Raw genomic sequence first — 20,847 nt, 5'->3', positions numbered from 1 at the left:
GGAGAATCAGTATAATTCCAGTGCAAAATTACATGGAGACATTGCTAAGAAATTAAGTTTCCTTTAAAGTTTTACTTTAGTTTTAAGTGTGTTTTAAAAGTTTTTGTAAAAAAATGTTCCCTCTAATATTTACCAGCCACTCGCCACAGTATAGTTATCTAATGTTAATGCAAAACACGTAGCTACAGCGTTATTAATAGTCTCAGATTTTATTCTTGGAAATTTAGAACTGTAATATTGGATCTTTCTTTAAACAATACCTTGCCAAAATGTTCAATGCATTTCCTCAACATTTATTTCCTCACTACAACAGATCAACTGTAATTGTACAAAACTTCAATGTCCTAATGTCTCAATTATATGTGAACTTTCTGTTGAATCATGGAACACTATTGTGAATTGTCAAAGCAATACCTTAATTTGCAGTACAATTGCACGTATAGGAGGGAGGTAAATGTGAACTAAGGACTCTTGCTACAGGACATCTTTTTTTTTATTGGGATGCAGTATGCATGAGCAATTCAGCTGTAATTTAGGGCAATAGATGTTAAATGTGTGTACATAAAATGTAGGCTCTAGGTACAATTTGATTGTTTTACTTGACTCATACTCTAGGCCTACTGTAAACCATTGATAAAGAAGCCAGGATTTAATACAATTTGATAAATGAATTATTAAAAAACACACAATACAACCTTTTAGCTGGCATCATAGGTGTCATAGGCACCATAGTTGTTTCTTGACCTTATTTAGGGGGCTTCTATTATTTTTAGACTCCTGAAAATTTTCAGTCAACTTTCTCTAACCCAATTAAATTACTATAATATTTTAAATCTTTATTTCCAAGTGTGAAAACTCACAAAGCTAAAGGTACAGCAGTAATTTGTCCACAAACCATCCTTAGACTCCTCTCTAGTTATAGTCTAGTCATAATTTGGATAATCATAATACGGTGGGTGAACTTCATTGAACTTCATTTGAAAATTCATTATACTTCACTTTTATTCATACTTTACTGTATTAGATAATTTTTTTTGAAGGATTAAATATTTTTTTTTTTTTTTGCCTCCAGTCTACATGCAGCAACCCATAATGAAAGTAAAACCTTTTTCCTTTTTTTCTTTTCTTTTTTTTTTTTTTTTTTTCTCGAAATTATTGCAAACCTAATTAAAAGCTGAAATCTCTCATTTAGATAAGTATTCAGACCTTTTTTTTCAAGTATTCAGACCTTTTATTCAGTACTTTGTAGAATCTTCTTAAGTCTCTACAAGCTTTGCACATCTGGATTTAAGCAGCAGTTTCTCTATTCTTCCTTGTCAGATCCTCTCAGGCTCTATCAGAATATGGAATGCATCTGTTAACTGCCATCTTAAGGTCTCTCCACAGATGTTCTATGTTGTTGACATCTGGACTTGGGCTACTCAAGGACATTCAGAGTCCCACTTTGACTTTGCTGTATGCTTTGAGTTGTCATGCTGAAAGGTGAACCTTCCCAGTCTGAGGTCGTTTTCACACTGGAGCAGGTTTTCTTCAAAGATCTTTCTGCATTTGGTGGCATTCATCCTTCCCTTAAATGCCACTGGTTTCTGGTACACCTCCCTCAACCAAGGCCTTTCTAACCCGGCTACTGAGTTTGGCCAGACAGCCAGCTCTATGATGAGTCCTTGTGGTTCCAAACTTCCATTTTACAATAATGAAGCCTACTGTGCTCCTGGGAACATTCTAAATGTTTTCCCTGTTTCAGTACTTTTTTAAGTGTGCCCTTGTCAAATTGCACTCATTATTTCCCCTAGGGGAAATGAAACCATCAATAAGTGCAGTTCCGTTATTCTATAAGCGCAAGGGAAATTTGTTAGATGACCTTTCAGAGCAGCGGTTCCTAACCTGGGGGGGTCCCGATCCCCTGGGTGGGGGGTCACAACACAATGTCATTCTTAAAAGTGGGTCGCATTCACAAAATGCTTAAGAACTGCTGCTTTAGAATGACCAGGGAAGATTCCGAAGCAAGACGATCTGACACAATTTCACTATTTCACATTACTATTTCCTCATTGTTTGCATATGACTTATTTTTTTTGCTGAACCAACCATGGTTTATACTCTACAACTGCCCTTGATTGTCATAGGAATACTAGGGAAAAAAAGATCAGCACACCTTAAATTTGTAATAAACTAAATATTTCAAATTTAGTTTTACACTGGATCTAATCTGAGCCATTAATACATTATTATCTGATCCTGCTGAAGCTGAATGAATGACTTGCTTGGCAGTGCAGAGTTGAAAACATAGTTAGAATCAAAATGATTCAACCCCCATTGAAAATCAGGTTTATTGTCAAAATTTCAGACTTTTAGCTGTTTGCAATGGACAAATCAAACAAAAGCAATTAAAATAGTTCAGCACAACGAATGCTTCAAGTGGTTTCTCCAAATTCAACTGAAAATGCAACTTATAATGACTTCTCCAGTTTCAAAATTATTCAACCCTCTGAATAGAATCCCTCACAACAGCACAAATATGCAAAACAGGTGGTTTCTCAAACACACTTGATGCAACTGATCAAGGACTTCATTAGTTGCACCAGTTGTGCTTGAGCTGAAACACATGAAATACCTGGACTGGATAGGGCAGAAAATATATGAAATACTTGCGTGAGGCAGCAAAAGGAAATTATCAATGGCTGCAATCAGATTTCTGAGAAGGCAGGTTGTGTAAAACCCTTGAGTGACCTGCAGCAAGACTTGGTGGCAACAGGCTCTGAGGTTTCAGTGAGAACAGTGAGGCACGTACTAAACGCAGAAGGTTTCCATGCCAGAACTCCAAGACGTACACCACTACTGTCTCAAAAGCACACGAAAAGTCGTCAAAAATCATATATATAAGCCACAGAAGTTTTGGGATTCTGTTCTGTGGAGCGAAGAGGGCTGCTTTGCATCCTCTGGCACTGAAAACCTGCAGCGTGTGGAAGGCAAGATAGATTCATTGGAGTATCAGAAAATCCTAGGAGAAAACGTCATGTCGTCTGTTAGGAAGCTGAAGCTTGGGTGTCATTGGACCTTCCAACAGGACAATGATCCCAAGCATACGTCAAACTCCACCAAGGCTTGGTTGCAGAAGTCCTACATTCTACAGGGCCATCACAATCACGTGACTTGAACCCCATAGAAAATCTCTGGTTGGATTTGAAGAAGGTGGTTGCAGCACGCAAACCCAAGAATATTACTGAACTGGAGGCCATTGCTCATGAGGAAGGGGCTAAAATTGCTCAGGAACGCTGCCAGAAGCTGGTGTCTGGCTATGCATCTCATTTGTAGCAGGTCATAACAGCAAAAGGGTTCTTTATTAAGTACTAAAGATGCATGCCATGAAGGAGTTGAATAATTTTGAGACTGGAGAAGTCATTATAAGTTGCATTTCCAGTTGAATTTGTGGAAACCACTTGAAGCAATCACTGTGTTTAACTATTTCAATTACTTTTGTTTGATCTGTTCATTGCAAACAGTGAAAGACAATAAACCTGATTTGCAATGGGAGTTGAATAATTTTGATTACAAATGTATATTATAGTATTATAGCATAATATACATTTTTTATATGTTAGAAAATAAATATAATTAAATAAATAGTTCAGTTATTAATTAAAAGAATTAAAAAGAATACAATGCTTTTTGTTGGGGAAATAAAAATGTTTTCAGTGTAATGTCAACAATAAAAGAAAATGGATTCCATCCTTATACTGTTGGGTAAGCACAGTAATAATTTTACATGCATTTAGTGTTTGTTTTCAGTTAGGCCAAATGAAAATATGTAAATTTAATACATTTAGGTGGACAAGAAGCTCTATACTATAGCACTGATAGTTGTAGTATATATAGATAATCTATATCTTTTGACTCTAGATGTGATTGTGTTCGTGTAGTTATATGACAACTAATAGTCAGTTTAGAGACAGTAGGAGAGTATCATTTACAATAATTAAATAAATTGTTGCAGTCTGGGCTTATGAACATCATAAAAACAGCAGAGTTACATAATTTATGATGAAGGTGTCTGCTTGACATTTCAGCACTTTCCTATTCTGATGAATGGATGATGATGATGGAACTTGAGCATCTTTTAGAGTGAGTTCTGTCACTGTGATGCAACAGAAGAAGCTGCTGTAGTAAGATGAAGAACAGTAGGTGGAGTTGATTTGAATTTTTTTAATTTGTCTTAACAGAGTTCAGTGCAGAAGTAATGAATGTGTGTAATAGAGACTGTGCTAACTCCATTGTGATGTGATGTTCTGCTACTGGTTTGCATTTAGACCAAGTACAGACCCAGCTCCCTTTAGTAGATTCTTTGTTGGATCCAGGCTTGATGTCTGATGTCAATCAGTGTCACACAGACTGACAGAGCTGTCCCTCAGGTACTCACCAAACACACCACAACACAACAACCCTTTTTATGTCTAAGCTAGCTCATTATACTGATATTATTACTAGCAAATCAACATGAGTGAACAAAGTGATGGCATTAATCAAAGCAGCTAACACTAGCCAAATTTCATAATAATAATTTACTACTAACTGTATGACCTTAGCTAACACTGGAAGAAGCTTGGTAAGATTAGACATTCTCTCCTTTTTAAATAAACTCCACTGAGAGAATGAGCAGAGGATAAAAGAACACTTCTCCATTCAGATGGGTAGCTTGCTGTAAGTATCAGAGCCAGATGATCAACATGGAATGCAGGTTGTGTTGAGTGTAAATGTTAACTGCAGTTTACCAGTATATTTTCAATACATTAGCTAGTTATGCTTACAGTACTTTGACTAAAATGATGGATGATGTCAGCTGGTGCTGAAACTGAGTTTTGGTGTGTCGGTTCATGTTTAGACACAGATGCTCTCAACACCTTTATACTTTTACACCTGCTCCTAGTACACTGATTTTATTTATTTATTTTACAACAGCGTATTTAAATTAAGGGCAGACTTTCCCCTTAAGTAAAATATGTACGTTTAACAAAAAGTAAATAGGTAAATAAAGGCAGGTTTATGTTCATCTCATGTATTCATTCTAGCTTATACAGCTTTTTTGGTGACATTTTGCCCACAAAACATTTTAAGCTGTTTTGATTAGTCAAAAAGTTTTGGTTGTTGAACTTTCATCTGTTTTTGGTTGAGAAGTCTGACATGATGGCGCAGATGAACACACTACGAGGCTCAGTGGAGCAGCTGGAGGAAGAGGTCTCTGAGACACAGAGGATCTTTGACAAGATAAGGAGGGTAAGTGAGAAAATCCTTGCAATAAGCAATTCTTTTATAAATAATGTGAGGATGTAGTATAAGATGTTAATTTATTTATTGTAGATGTGACCATTTAGCACTTTCAACATTCTGCTTCTGCTTCATGGCTGTGTTTTAGGAAAAGGAGCAAGAGCAGGAGGAAAACAGTATCCTGAAATCTAAGTACATTGAGATGAGAGAAACTTTACAACAGTGCAGTGAGTTACTAGAGGTAGTTTTTTTCCTCTCACTAAGTTATTATGCTGTTTATATTTTTTAACTTCCTCCACGTGACTCTTGGTTTATATTGACATGTGGCATTTTGTTGTGATTCTAGTCTCATCTTTGCCCCTTTCTCCACCCATGTAATTGGAGTATATCCTGATTGTACTCACTTGTTATCTCTGTAGCCCTTAATTAATTTGTCTGTTCATATATACATTGGTGTTTGCAAGTTTGTGAACCCTTTTAGAATTTTCGATATTTCTGCATATATATGACAAAAGTATGTGAACCTCTAGGATTAGCAGTTAATTTGAAGGTGAAATTAGAGTATGGGGTTTTCAATCAATGGGATGACAATCTGGTGTGAGTGAGCACCTTGTTTTATTTGAAGAAGAGGGATCCATCAAAGTCTGATCTTCACAACACATGTTTGTGGAAGTGTATCATGGCATGAACAAAGGAGATTTCTGAGAATCTCAGAAAAAGAATTGTGGATGCTCATCAGGCTGGAAAATGTTATAAAACCATCTCTAAAGAATTTGAACTCCACCAATCCACAGTCAGATTGTGTACAAATGGAGAAAATTCAACACCATTGTTAACCTCCCCAGGAGTGTTCAACCAACAAAAATCACCCCAAGAGCAAGACGTGTAATAGTCCACGAGGTCACAAAGGAACTCAGGGTAACTTCTAAGCAACTAAAGCCCCCTCGCGCATTGGCTAATGTTAATGTTCATGAGTCCATCATCAGGAGAACACTGAGCAACAAAGGTGTGCATCGTAGGGTTGCAAGGAGAAAGACACTGCTCTCCAAAAAAAAAAAAACATTGCTGCCTTTCTGTATTTGCTAAAGATCACTTGGACAAGCCAGAAGGCTATTGGAAAAATGTTTTGTGGATGGATGAGACCAAAATAGAACTTATTGCTTTCAATGAGAAGTGTTCTGTTTGTATAAAGGAAAACACTGCATTCCAGCATGAGAACCTTATCCCATCTGTGACACGTGGTGGTGGTGGTGGTGGTAGTATCATTGTTTGGGCCTGTTTTGCTGCATCTGAGATAGGGCTGCACAATTAATCGAATGTCGATCGCGATTACGATTTTGACTGCCCACGATTATATGAACATGATCGACTGCGATATTGACGTTTAAAGTTCATCCTCCACTCATAGAAAACTCCGCTACAGATCACATCAAGCGCTTCATAAACTTACAGCCAGTCATCACAGAGCGGCACAGGGATCACGTCATTTTGTAGTGCCAAAACCCGGAAATGGATTTAGCATTTTAGTCCTTGAGCTGACATCTTTGCTTCGGAAATCATGACACTACAAAGGTTGTCGTTGACATTAAATGGCATCACGCTGAATGGGAAAAAACTTTGCAGATAAACTCAGGGCTCTACAGTGCGACCATTTCACTCGCATTTGTGACTGAAAAGTACTTTGTGCGACTGTGAATAAATATTTATTTGCTCCGGTGTGAGTGACTTGTTCGGAGTTGTATAATACAATCGGAATAAAAACTACAGGAAGTTCAAAATGCATCTACACCGCGCAACAGTTACTTTCACACTGTTTTTTATCTCCTCAGTCAACCGAACAAGTGTGGAAATACTGCGGAGAAGCCATTATGATAAGAGTAACACTGTACATCATCTGCTTCTCTCAACTTCCCGATCTCACAAACCACCATCTTTTATTGATCAACAAAATTACTTGAACCTGTGAATGTGACATGCTCGTGTAGCCACAGCGGCATCGGGCGCCAGTAAATTAATAATAATGAGACCGCTACAAGGTGGGTTTAATTCAAACTTCTTTATTAAATAATTCCTCACCAATCATAATCAAGAGTAGCAACTGTTCAGTCTGTAAACATACGGTACGCTGCTGCTCTCCTTCTACACCAACTCTACTAGAGCACTGACTTCATTTAAACTCATGGTTGCCAGATAATCACAAGACAAGTCTCCAGTTTCCATGATCTGATTTAATCCCCAACACTGTACTGGGGACCCGATCTAAAAGGAACAACTAATAAACAAATATAAAACTACTAAAATGTAAAGACAGAAAATGTGCTTAGTTATAAATAAATCATTTAATATAAAAATAGATATTATAATAACTTCAAAAATATAAATAAAATTATATTTTTTAAATAATTAAATGATGTTTAATTACTATGGGTTGCATTTAATATCAATTTGACATTAAGCTTAGTTCGCTATTTCCTTAGAAGGCTATTAGCCTTTTTCCTAATATGGAAAATGTTTGTGTTAGTCTAGGAGTCTTTATTGTTTAAGCTATTTAAAAATAAATATTTTATGCTTGTTTATTTATCAATTAACCAACAGTATTTCTCATTGCTATTATTTTAATTCAATTAACAGTGACCATGAGCAGAGAGCTTACAGTTATCTGTTTATGACAGACTTCCTGATTAAAGTTTAAATATAAAAAGTTTGGTATCTGGATCAGTTTCGGTCATAAAAATCCTGATCGGTGCATCCCTGATGAACAGCATTAAACTGAAGCGCTTTGCATCTGACGGGTAAATGATCTCACCCAATCACATCCTATATGAGATTATTCAGATATATGCACAATATACACAGAGCGGTTTGAGAACTGACTCCAACCCAGAACCATGACAGTGGAAAATGTCTAATAGTGTAGCTTTACATATATTTAAGAGGAGCAGACTTCAAACACTGAACATTGAGGTTTATTGTATTTGTTTACAAGATGGAACAGGTTAACGGTTGTTTTTTGCATACAGTCTGTAAAATTTACTGAAAATATTAAATTCAGTTCATCAGAAGGTAAATTAATTTGTCATGGCTCACACTATGTTGCTAAATTCTGTTATAGTTGACCAGCTCAAGTTTTCTCATGCCTACTTGTGTGTTATATTGTTGCACATTAATGTTACCATCTTTTAATAAAAAAAAAAAAAAAAAAAACTAAACTTCAACCATGCTTCAAAATTTTTGACTGTGCTCCTAAATTTGAGTAATTTTGTAATTGTAAAGAAATTGTTACCATACAGCCCTGAAACTGGCTCAGGTGTGCTGTGCACAATCCCCCCCCCCCCCCCCCCCCCAAAATAATGTGGATGAAGATTCATCCACGGAGTGAATCCCTATTATGGAAAAAGTTTTAAATCATGTTTGGAAAAGTTGTCGGAAGCTTGGTGATGGTGACGTTGAAGTCGAGCGACCGTGGTGTAATTCGTTTATAGCGTACAGTTAGCTTTTTATTTCTGGCAATTGTATTTAGGCTTCAAAATTCCTAAACGTTGTGTTGATTTGTGAAAATTATCTTGATGGACAGAACGTGTTAGTAAACTTTTGTTGATCACAGAGTTTATTTCTTTCCAATAATCCAAAAGCCTATATGAAAATCCTATTGGGTTTTTGTTGAGGTAACCGGTGTGATGCTAACTTTCGGGTTCCGGTACAAAATGACGCTATCCCTGCACCGCTCTATTGGGTGATTTGGCTGCGTCTCTCCTCCTGTAAACACTGTTACTGCCTTTTCTGCATACGTCTGAACTGTTTTCATCTGGTTGCATATTATTTTATTTCATTACATATTTTAATTTGGTTGATGGCATTTTTATTTTTACTTATCCTATATTTTGGGTACAATTTTATTTATATTTTGCTTCTACGAGATGATGCACTTTAAACAATTGAGATCTCAATATTGATCAAAATAATCGGGAATATCATTTTGGCCATAATCGTTCAGCTCTAACCTGAAATAATGTTTAGTTAGCTGGTATGCTTCAAAATAACCTCCATATGAATGACAGGACCCAAGGTTTCCTAGTAGAACATTGGCCCAGAGAATCACATTACCTCTCCCAGCTTGCTTCCTTCCCATAGTGCATCCCGGTGCCATCTCTTCTCCAGGTAAGCGACGCACCCAGCCATCCACATGACGTAAAAGAAAACATGATTCTCACTTGCCCATTTTAGGCACTTTCTGTGGTGGACAGGGGTCAGCATGGGTGCTCTGAATGTTCTGGGGCTACGCAGCCCCATACACAGCAAGCTGCGATGCACTGTGTGTTCTGACGCCTTTCTCATAGCCAGCATTAACATTTTCAGCAGTTTGTGCTTCCATAGCTCTTCTGTTGGATTGGACCAGACAGGCTAGCTTTTGTTCCTCACGTGCAATCAATGGGCCTTGGATGCCCATGACCCTGTCACCGCTTCAATGGTTGTCCTTCCTTGAAGCACTTTTTGTAGATACTAACCACTACATGCCGGGAACACCCCAGAAGACCTGCCGTTTTGGAGATGCTTTAACTCGGTTGTTTAGCCATGAAAATTTGGTCCTAGTCAAAATCACTCAAATCCTTATGCATTCCAGTTTCCAACACATTAACTCTGAGAACTGACTGTTCACTTGCTGCTTAATATATCCCACCCGTTGACAGGTGCTGTTGTAACAAGATAATGCTGTTCACGTCACCTGTCAGTGGTTTTAATGTTATGGCTGATTGGTGTATATTGTTTATACATTAAGTACAAAACTGTTTATTATTTCAAACAACATTATGGTACATTAAAAAAAATTACATCTTAGTCCTTGCTGTTACAATCATCATTTGTATTGAACAATTTCCAGGCAGAGTCGATCCAGCTAGATGTTTTTTGTTTGCATGAAATATATCCAATGGGACATCAGTGCACTGCAGGTTCCATTTATTCAGCAAAGTTTCTATAGTCCAGTCTGAGCTGAAACATTTAAAAAAAAATCACTGGTGTTGGGGAGGTGACTGACCAATGTTCTTTAATAACAAGTCAAATACAACAAATACATTCTATCTTTATGGTTTGTTTTTTTCTTCTTTAATTGCTATAGGTTTAATATAAATGGGGACAGATACCTTCTTTCCTGAAATGTAGTCCAAAACTGACCAGAAGGATTTCGCTTTAGAAGAAAGGAGAGTGTTACAAGTACATCTTCAAAATCTAAAGAAAGGAAAAATTAGATGTGGTTGGTGAAGCAAGATGAACAAGAAAGAAAACTACATGAAACCAGAATCGGGTTCACCTTCAGGTTCATAGAAAACGTCTGATCCCAGTATAATGTCCACAGGAGGTAGAGACCTCAGCTCTGGTGATATCTCTCCCCAAGTAAGACCAACCACAGGCACTCCAGGCAAATCATTAAGCTCACAGCAGCGCCTGCTGTTTTCCAGGCACAGAGGAATTTCAGCACTGTCCGACAGAATCACATGAGCTCCACATTTCGCAGCCACAATGCCTGGCAAACTCACCCCAGCACCTAGCTATAATATTATAAATAAGAAATGTAAGAAGCGCCAAACGTAAAAGATTAAATATTCTTTTCAACATTTGAGGCTATTCTGATACACTTTTACACATTTATTTCAATCACAACAGTTGTTTAGGTTTCAGTGTTCATTTAAAATATAAATGTTACATGTAAATAAAAGTACTACATAGTGCTTATGCTACTAAAATAAAGTACTATCTAGTGCTTTTTCTATAGGCTACCATCTAGTGAATTTTTGGACTAACCCTGTAATAGGCAGTTGAGTTGACAACATACAGTCATCCATCATAGTCTAGCAACTTGTTTTGAGCCACTTTAGACATACCTTTGTTCATCCGTGTTCAAGATAATATTATTAACCAAGGTTGACAGGTTTCAGCAAAATGTCTAGCCCAACTGCATTTGAGTGGGAAACAAGTATTTCACCCATGTTTCTGATGTACAGACATCATCCTCTCCATAATCCCCCTTTTGCGCTCCCAAATTCTGCAATATATCTTAGAATAGAAAAGGTTATGTACATCATAGACACTGTGTCTGAACTTACACGTTGCCATTTTGCAAACATTTATTACATTGAATTAACATTATTTTTGCATATGCTAATTTCCAGCACCCTCTTGGAGTATGCGTCATGGGGAAAACATAGTGCTGGCAAGGGTTGCCAGTTTTAGGTACTGTGCTAGATTTGGACAAAGGCTGGGGTTGTAAAAAGTAAGTCTGCAGGTGGAATTTTTTAGGTTGGTTTCAAAACAGTCCGTGGCTGCCAATATATATTTTTTTAAAGCAAATAAAAATTACATTATCACAGTGTATGTCTATATACAATATACAGAACCATTTCTGTTATCAGATATATTGCAAAGATTGATTCAGGAGTCTCGTTTCGGTTGTTATGAGGATGCCATGACAACAACCAGTAAATCCTGAAATTAGTCTCTGCTATGAAATTACAGACATAGAAAAATACAGAAGTATGTAAAGGTAATGTAGGTAATGCTGTAGCATTAGTTACTGCTGCTAGCTAATATGCAGTATACCTACTTCTCTATTTCTGTAATTTCTATGGTTAGGGATTTGCTGCATTCAAATGGAAACTGGACAATTTGCAACTCTGAGAGGTCAGAGTTCTCCAAAACCTCAGAGTTCCCAGCAGGAGAGATCTGTTTGAATGGGTCTCCAACTTGGTGTTCCTACTCGGACAGTCAACTTTTCGAGAGGTCTGATTTATCCAAGTTGTGATTTTGTGGCAGTACTCATAGTGAAAAGTAGGAACAACAAATAAGGTTTTTAAGCAGTCTTCTTAGCTTATGTTTATATTCGAAATCACTAAACACTGGGTGATACTTTGATAATTGGAATATTAATTCCCCTTCTGCCAAATCTTTTGATGGAACTACTCTTAATGTAATTTTTGGCACTTTTAACAGTGAATTAACATCTATTTTAAAAATAAATTAAGCACTAACCAAGCAACTCTTAAATTCCAGTTTATGTAGACAGATTACAGTGAATATTAATTCTATTTCCGACTTCAGATGCTTGCATTCGCGTGAACACACTAATGTGAGAAGTACAAGTTTCCGAGTTGAAAAATTCAGAGTTTCCAGTTGTCATAAAAGCAGCATTACCCACATAGCAAAATTGCGGTGGCCTAGATCCGGACCACACCTGATACTAACGGCCCACATACCACCTGAAATGATGTCACTTGGGCGGTCTGCTCCTGTTTGTCATATTTGGGCCACAAGTAAGCCATAGCAATAACACGTGCCACATTTTGGCCAAAGGTGGCCCACATTTATTTTGTGATATTTGGGCCATATTCACATTCATTTACCACATGGGCCACTTTAAAGTCACATCCAGATTACCACCTAAAAAGGCCCACTTGTGATTTGGGATATTTGGGCTATATTTGCTATTTTACATGTGGGTCACTTCAGGCTCATATAAATTTTGACCGGGCCAAAAGAAAGTAGGTGAGTAAAGATTGCAACTTGTAATTCCCAAAATCCAACCAGGAAAAGCCCAATAAAACACCCCCACAACTTGAAGCACCACATCGAAAATTTTGTAATTTTCATAATTTTAGGATTGATGGCATTGAGTATTCTGAACCCCAAAAATCCCCATCACCCACAGATTTGCTCTTTTCAGTGGCAAACTTGTTCCAAAGCCAAAACTTGCATCCCTTGCTGGTGCTGTTTTCCTAATGACTCATATTCCATAGAAGGCAGGGACAATTGAACGAAATATTTAACGTCTACATTGTACATTTATATTTAACATTTACATGTCACTTTCATATATAATATTTACTCTCAACGTTTTGATTTATATTTTTAATTTACACTGAAACTTAAAACAATTACTGGAATGGCTTTAAAATATCAGATAGAAAAGACTATTAAACTTTTACATATCGACGCCCCATAAAGTTGAGACTTATAGAAATTTTTGTAGCTACAACATGCAGAATGGCAGGTGTCTTTCAAAGAAGCTTCACCTCGAGTACTGTTTTTCTCTGTATTTTCTCTCTCGTGGTCCACACATACTGTGCCAAAACCACTGCACATGGCCAGACGTACATCCCATACTGCAAACCAAGAATCTGGATACATACATGCATGCAGTATTATGTAATGCGAACAAAAATAATACTACCATTTGTAACATAGCACTCACACCTTCACTACCTCTGGGACAGACACCATCAATACATGCGTGCCATCGTGGTTCTCAAATGTGAACGTTTTCTGGATAAAACGAGGATTTGCTGATTCGTCCACATTACATATTCTAATCTTAATTGGTAAACTCATATTTTAAAACCGAAAAGGAGACCAGGAAGACTATAGACGTTGTAAATACAATTCTATTGGCTGAAATTACCCACGTGGCCTAACACGTAGAGCACACGAATGTCACGTGGTATCCATTAAACGTTAGGGTCTCGGAAAACGCGTGGGAATTTCCGCTTTAAAACGCAAATGCTTTACAGGTTTACACCGCACATATTTGTGCGTTAAGTTTGTGTATTTGCGTGAATTTAATATGTAGCAACAAGAAACACTTCACTGAATTGGTTAAGTAAATGCAGTACCTGTATGTACAAGAAGAAAGTTCAACATACGCCTGTATTATTTAAAAACCAATAAAGTGGGGTATATATTTGTTCATCAGATTTATTTTGATAAACATGGCACAATATAACATTAACCCTGTAAGGCGCACTGTTGTACTATTACAACATTTTAGATCTACTAAAATAAACCTTCACACACACACACACACACACACACACACACCCCCGATTGCGTGATTTATTAGACTGGATAAATCAACATTCAAGTAAGTAAAATGCATTGTAAAAAAGTATTGCTAAATGCTTTGATTGCATGCACATTACATGGATGAATTGTACTTCTCACATGTTCCATGTGGGAAAAAAATATTAATAGAAACACTGTTTTGATCATTAAAAAGTTTTAAATGTCTTCTTTGTTACCATTCTGAGTTCCAGTCAAAATGTAATAATTATTAAATAAGTTGAATTAAGGAATAAATTATTTATTAGTATTTGTGTAGCATGAAACTATCTGTATATTATCATTTATAAAATATACTTACCCTGTTTTCTACTGGCCCTGTTTTCTTTTCTGGGCTTTGCTTCTTTGCCCACATATCTGCTTGCTGCATGAGGGACAGGTGATAATGTTTTGGAATGTGGAGGGTATAAGTGCTATTCGCATGATAAGTACAATGGCACAATAGGCTAGCCAGACAGTATTGTGTGAATTCTGTGGAATGTGTGAATGCTTCAAAACGTGTAAGAACAATTGGGATTAATTTGCATGGATTATTTAGCCTGGAAAATAAGTAGTGTTGTGTTGTTGTTTTTTGTCCCCCCCCCCCCCCCCATTTCAGAATAACACCAGCCAGGAAAGACCGTCTGCAAATCCCACCGCTGGTACATTTACAACTTCTGGCACATCATCATCCTAACCATGGTCAACACATCCATGGGAGCCCAATTCTACAGACAGAGAACCCACTGAATGCCACGAAGAGACCATCCACAGATAATGGGAGTCCTTCAAATGGCATCCCACCCAAAAGGTCAACTGTACACCCACCAACAGAGATATCGAAGGACATGTATGGACATTTCCCTGTAAAAACAAATAGAGGATGCTGCAGACATTGTGATAAAGGCTACACCAACATGCTTTGCAGCAAGTGCAATGTCCACCTGTGCTTCTCAGAGGACAAGAACTGCCTTTGGGACTATCATAATTGAATGACTATGAACAGAGCTAATATAGTGGATGCAAATTTTTCATTCAGTTCATCAGGTTTTGTAAACACAATAGGAACATATTTTTATAATACATAACTTTTTTTAAAATAAAAATATGACTTGTCGGATTATCATTATGTGATTTAGTGTGTGTATATATATGTGTATATATATGTGTGTGTATATATATATATATATATATATATATATATATATATATATATATATAATGTATATGTGTGTATATGTGTGTGTGTGTGTGTGTGTATATATATATATATTATACATACACACACGTATGTATGTATGTATGTATGTATGTATGTATATATATATGTGTAATGTATGTATATGTGTATATATGTATATACATGTGTGTGTATATATATATATATATATATATATATATATATATATATATATATATATATATATATATATATATGTATATACATATATATATGTATATGTATATACATGTGTGTATGTGTGTGTATGTGTGTGTGTATATATATATATATATATCACACTGGAACGGTTCTGCGCTGGGTGGAATCCTATCTCTCTGACAGATCCTTCAAGGTATCATGGAGGGGAGGTATTTCTGAAACACAGCAACTCACAACTGGCGTTACACAGGGGTCAGTTCTGGGTCCACTCCTCTTTTCTATCTACACTACATCTCTAGGGCAGGTGATTGAGTCTCATGGCTTCTCATATCATTGCTATGCTGATGACACCCAGCTCCATTTATCCTTTAGCCTGACGATCCATCCATGTGATTTAGTGTGTGTATATATATGTGTATATATATGTGTGTGTATATATATATATATATATATATATATATATATATATATATATATATATATCCGTCTCTGCATGCGTCTCTGCTTGCCTTTTGGACATCTCGGTCTGGATGAAGGAAAACCATCTTAAGCTTAACCTGGCAAAATCTGAGCTTCTCGTGATCCCGGCCTGTCCCTCAATCAACCACAACCTCACTGTACAGCTCGGCTCACTCACACTCATGCCAACCAGGACGGCCAGGAACCTTGGGGTGATTCTTGATGACGGCTAGACCTTTACAGACCATATCTCAGCAACTGCAAGGTCCTGTAGGTTCATCCTTTACAACATCAAGAAAATCCGACCCTACATCACCAAACAGGGTACACAGCTACTAGTCCAGGCTCTTGTTATCTCTAAACTGGACTACTGCAACTCACTGCTTTCAGGCCTCCCAGCCAGCTCCATCAAACCCCTTGAGATGATTCAGAATGCTGCAGCGTGCCTCATCTTCAACCAGTCCAAGAGAACCCATGTCACACCCCTCTTCATCTCCCTCCACTGGCTTCCTGTAGTTGCCCGCATCAAGTTCAAGTCCTTGATGCTCACCTACAAGACCTTGTCAGGAACAGCACCCTCCTACCTCAACTCTCTCCTGAAGTTCCCTCTCGCCTACGTTCCCTCTCGCAATCTGTGATCGATTAGCCACCGACGTTTAGCAGTTCCAACTCAGCATGGCGCAAGGTCCCTTTCCAGAACCTTCACACTAACTGTTCCTCAGTGGTGGAATGCACTTCCAATCTCAATCCGGACCGCAGAATCTCTCACCATCTTCAAAAAACAGCTAAAGACCCACCTCTTCCATGAACACCTAACCAACTCATAATAAAAAAATAAAAAAATAATGCACTTACACCTCTGCTCTGCACTTTGCTTCTTCTGGAATTCAATTAATAGATCTTGTATGGTAGCACTTCTTGTATTGTTCTCTGCTTGATATATCGCTTTGCTTGTATCTTTCTCATTTGTAAGTCGCTTTGGATAAAAGCGTCTGCTAAGTGAATAAATGTAAATGTAAATGTAAGTATTAAATAAATTTAAATTAGCGTGTTCAATATTTTTTATGTGTCATTCCGCTTTATTAAAATTTTATCGACTTTAATGTTTGTATTTCTTTATATGTGTGGATTTCTTGAGTCTGGTAAAAATGTCATGTGAATAACCTCATTGGAAATATATTTACTGAAAATTTTTTTGACGCATTCAATACTTATTTCCTCCAGTGCATATAGTGTCTTTCACAAATTTTAGTCCATTGTTCCCAGCATAAAGTGATTACTGAGGATTAATTAATTTATGATGTTTTGAGAGTACTTATTACAAATATCATTTAGTCCTGAACTAAGTTTAGTATGTGCCTGGGATCCAACCCTATGCTACCCTCTCAATAAATCAGACTCTTAACATTTGAAATGGTGAGACATGCCTTTATTTGGTTACTTATTGTCAACTGTGTCTATAAATCAAGTGATTTGTACAACATAGCAGTTGGAGAATATGACTGTAATCTTTAGGGCTACACCCTGTTCTTATCTTCAGGCATAACAAACAGGAAGTACCACACATTAAACCATTTTATTGGCTGGACTCATATGAACAGACGTCCTTTTGTGGAACAATGTCTGATAAGGTATCAGTCAGAGGGAGTGTCAAATAGGACGTCCCTCTGTGGGTTCCTATGCAGATCAATCTCCATGAAAAGACTCACAGCAAGATACAATGGATAAAGGGAGACACTGAGCCAAGTCACCAAGAAAAGACAGATGACTTAAAAGAGGAAAGCAATTCTGAGATTGTATTCATATTCTAACTGAGTGAGTAACAGTGTAAACTAAATTTAAAAAAAAAGACGCATTAAAATTTCAAGAGGAACTTCACATTGGGAAAGGAATTCTATAAGACATCACCCGTTATACAGAAGGACAGCATTTTTCAAGGACATTTAATTCATCATGGTTACACTCGACACTCGTTCTGTGACCACGCCTGTTGGCATTCTACGGATGTTTGAGGTTGTGCTGTCATGTGTCATCTTCAGTCTGGTGGCCTCTGTGGGGCACGACAACTTATCATACTGGGCCTGGTGCATGTTTACTTGGTGCTTCTGCTGCTTCATGACTCTTTTAATCCTTATCCTGGAGTTAACTAATCTCAATGTAAAGGTGCCCATCTCCTGGGATGACTTCACTACTGCATTTGCTATGCTGTCTACACTAATGATATTTGCTGCCTCAGTCATCTACCCAACCTTTTTTATTTGTTCATCTTGTTCTCGCCAAATTGTTGCTACCGTCATGTCCTGCCTGTGCTTTATTGCATATGCTGTGGAGGTAGGCCTGACCCGGGCAAGACCTGGTGAGATCAGTGGCTTCCTTTCGACAGTTCCAGGCCTTATGAAGGTTCTTGAAGCTTTTGTTGCCTGCATCATCTTCATCTCCCTCACCCCAGTCAAAGAACCTGCCTTGCAGTGGTGTGTGGCGGTTTACTCACTTTGTTTCATTTTTGCTCTCCTCATTATCATCCTCACTATCTGCAGGCTGCTGACTTTGTTCCCCTTTCCTTTTGACAAAGTCCTTACTGGTTACAATGTGCTTGCTGTTATGATGTACATGACAGTAGTAGTTATATGGCCTCTTTACAATTTCCAAAATAATCCAAGACCGGCAAACTGCAGTCACTGTTATTGGGACAACCAATTGGTAGTGTCCTTTATGTCCTGTGTTAACCTCATTGTTTATATTGTGGACACATGCTACTCAATCCGCCTAGTATTCATCACACCTGCTTAAGAGAAGATAATTGTTATGGTAACTTTGCAAGCATAATAAATAAGTGTGTTTTGTTTATTTCTGTAAGATTAATTAAGGAAATTCAATACAAATTCCTATGATAACCTGGCAATACAAATAATAAAACTACATCTATCTATCTATCTATCTATCTATCTATCTATCTATCTATGTCTAACTAGTAAAACCTACATATATATTTTTAAAAGCACTCAAAATAGCATCCATAGAGTGTCAAACTACACTGCTCCTCTTTCTTTCTTTAATTTTTAAATGATAATATTTTGCTCACTGGAGCTAGTTTGGACTGTTTTTATGATGATTTTACATTCTGTTGTGTTGTTTACCATTTCATAAATCACAAAAATATAATTATAAATAAATTATATTTTAATACGCAAGTCTTGTAGTCATATAATTTGATTTAGGCATGTGTGTGTTTGTAATATGTGCATATGAACTCTATATAGCGTCTTTCACAGATTCAGGAAGTTGATTCCATAAAAATAGTACTTTGAATGTGAAATCCTGACTACCTGCTGAATTTTTCTTAATTCTTTGAATAGACTGAAAACTAGATCCACATAAGTGTAGCTAGTGTGTTGTACAGTACTCAACAAGTAAGTCAGACAGATACTGTGGAGCTAAGCCATGCAAGGATTTGTATATCTGTAATAGTAATTTGTAGACAAAATGCAATTTTATAGGAAGCCAATGTAGTATGGATAGGATTGAGTGAGGTGGTCAAGGTTCCTGGCTCTGGTAAATACTGCGGAAGCCACATTCCGGACCAGCTGTAGCTTATTTACAGACACAATACGATAGTACAGTAGTCAAATCTTGAAGTTACAACTTCTTAGCTGAACAAGCTGCACTGTTGTTTAGTTCAGTTTAAATTTATTAGAATAGCATTTTTAACAACAAATAGTCACAAAGTGTATGAATGGGTGTGTGAGTGTGTATGTGAGTGTGCCCTGCGATGGTCTGGCACCCTGTCCAGGGTGTACCCCGCCTTCTGCCCGATGCTCCCTGGGATAGGCTCCAGGTTCCCCCGCGACCCTGAAGAAGGAGTAAGCGGTAGAAGATGGATGGATGGATGGATGGATAGTCACAAAGCATATTTTGTGTTGAATAAAAAGGTCAAATTGACCTAACTAATAATAATTTGTTTAGCCAAAACTACCCCATAACTAAATAATTGGCATACATAAGAAATATAAGTTGAACAGACATAGCTAAGATTGAGTTAACTTTAAACTGCTTGTTCAGTAGATGACTATATTGTGCAAACTCAAAATACCTACTGCAATCAGATACTTTTTAAAGATTTTTAAAGCTTAGAGCAAAATGTCCCATTTTGAACAAAAAGGCCATGCTTTTAGCAGTGGTTGAAGCCATTTTTATTTCTATACTTAAAACTTAGTAATTTAGCAAATTAAAAAAAACAATTATTCAACAATAGTCATATGAGAATTTTTCGAATGTTGCTTGTATAGACAAACAAGACAAAACTGCAACTTTATGTTTAAAAGATATTTTAATAAAATCTGCTTTTTTCCTAAAATTATCACAAAAATATAAATGTGGAATTTACATATAGATTGCAACAAACCCATAATACAATTACATATTTAAACAAGAAAAATACTGCAGTGCATGAAGAGTCTAAAATGGATGACAGAAACATTTAAAAGAAGGCATGACCTGTAGCTCCGCTAGTAGGTTTGGAGATGGATCAATGCAGGCCAATTTGTGCCATAGCTCTGATGCTGCTAGATTGTTTATGACCAAAGTTCTTTCTCTATGGCATTTTTGGCAACAATACATATGGCAACAATCTATTTCCATTTATTTAAACCTCCTTTTATTTTCTCAGCTGGTTCTTCCTAGTACTCCCTCCCTCCAATGTACACTCCCAGATATTTAAAACCTCCATGATGCATTACCTGGAAGGTTCAGTTTCCCATCTGTCCAAAACTAAAATGGCTTCACTTTTGTTCCACTTAACTGTAGCAGATGATAAAATGTTAAAATCATTTATAATAACATTTAAAACATTAATGTCACCATCACCGTGACCATGACCATAT

At 37.0% G+C, this 20,847-nt stretch overlaps 2 protein-coding genes across 7 annotated transcripts; one reads left to right on the top strand and one right to left on the bottom strand.

Moving 5' to 3' along the window:
• Positions 1-9,981: 9,981 nt before the first annotated feature.
• Positions 9,982-13,703, bottom strand: mettl23 (methyltransferase like 23). 6 transcript variants are annotated; one of them, XM_017456411.3, is made up of 5 exons: positions 13,507-13,698; positions 13,326-13,430; positions 10,571-10,808; positions 10,404-10,488; positions 9,982-10,251 (listed from the first exon to the last, which is right to left on the bottom strand). In XM_017456411.3, the coding sequence occupies exons 1-5, from the start codon at positions 13,639-13,641 to the stop codon at positions 10,089-10,091; spliced, it is 726 nt and encodes a 241-aa protein (XP_017311900.1). In that variant the 5' UTR covers positions 13,642-13,698; the 3' UTR covers positions 9,982-10,088. The 6 variants fall into 6 exon arrangements, with proteins under 6 accessions (XP_017311900.1, XP_017311909.1, XP_017311939.1 ...); XM_017456420.3 differs by having other exon boundaries at positions 13,516-13,697; XM_017456450.3 differs by having other exon boundaries at positions 10,404-10,447; positions 13,516-13,672.
• A 3,931-nt stretch (positions 13,704-17,634) lies between these two features.
• LOC108258094 (myeloid-associated differentiation marker) lies at positions 17,635-19,158 on the top strand. Its single transcript, XM_017456463.3, has one exon. The coding sequence runs from the start codon at positions 17,921-17,923 to the stop codon at positions 18,755-18,757; it is 837 nt and encodes a 278-aa protein (XP_017311952.1). The 5' UTR covers positions 17,635-17,920; the 3' UTR covers positions 18,758-19,158.
• Positions 19,159-20,847: the final 1,689 nt, after the last annotated feature.

This window comes from Ictalurus punctatus, chromosome 2 (assembly GCF_001660625.3).
Source record: "Ictalurus punctatus breed USDA103 chromosome 2, Coco_2.0, whole genome shotgun sequence".
NCBI classification, from domain to species: Eukaryota; Metazoa; Chordata; class Actinopteri; order Siluriformes; family Ictaluridae; genus Ictalurus; species Ictalurus punctatus.
Note: the sequence above shows the minus strand (reverse complement) of the source record. Positions and strands in the feature narration are given on the sequence as shown.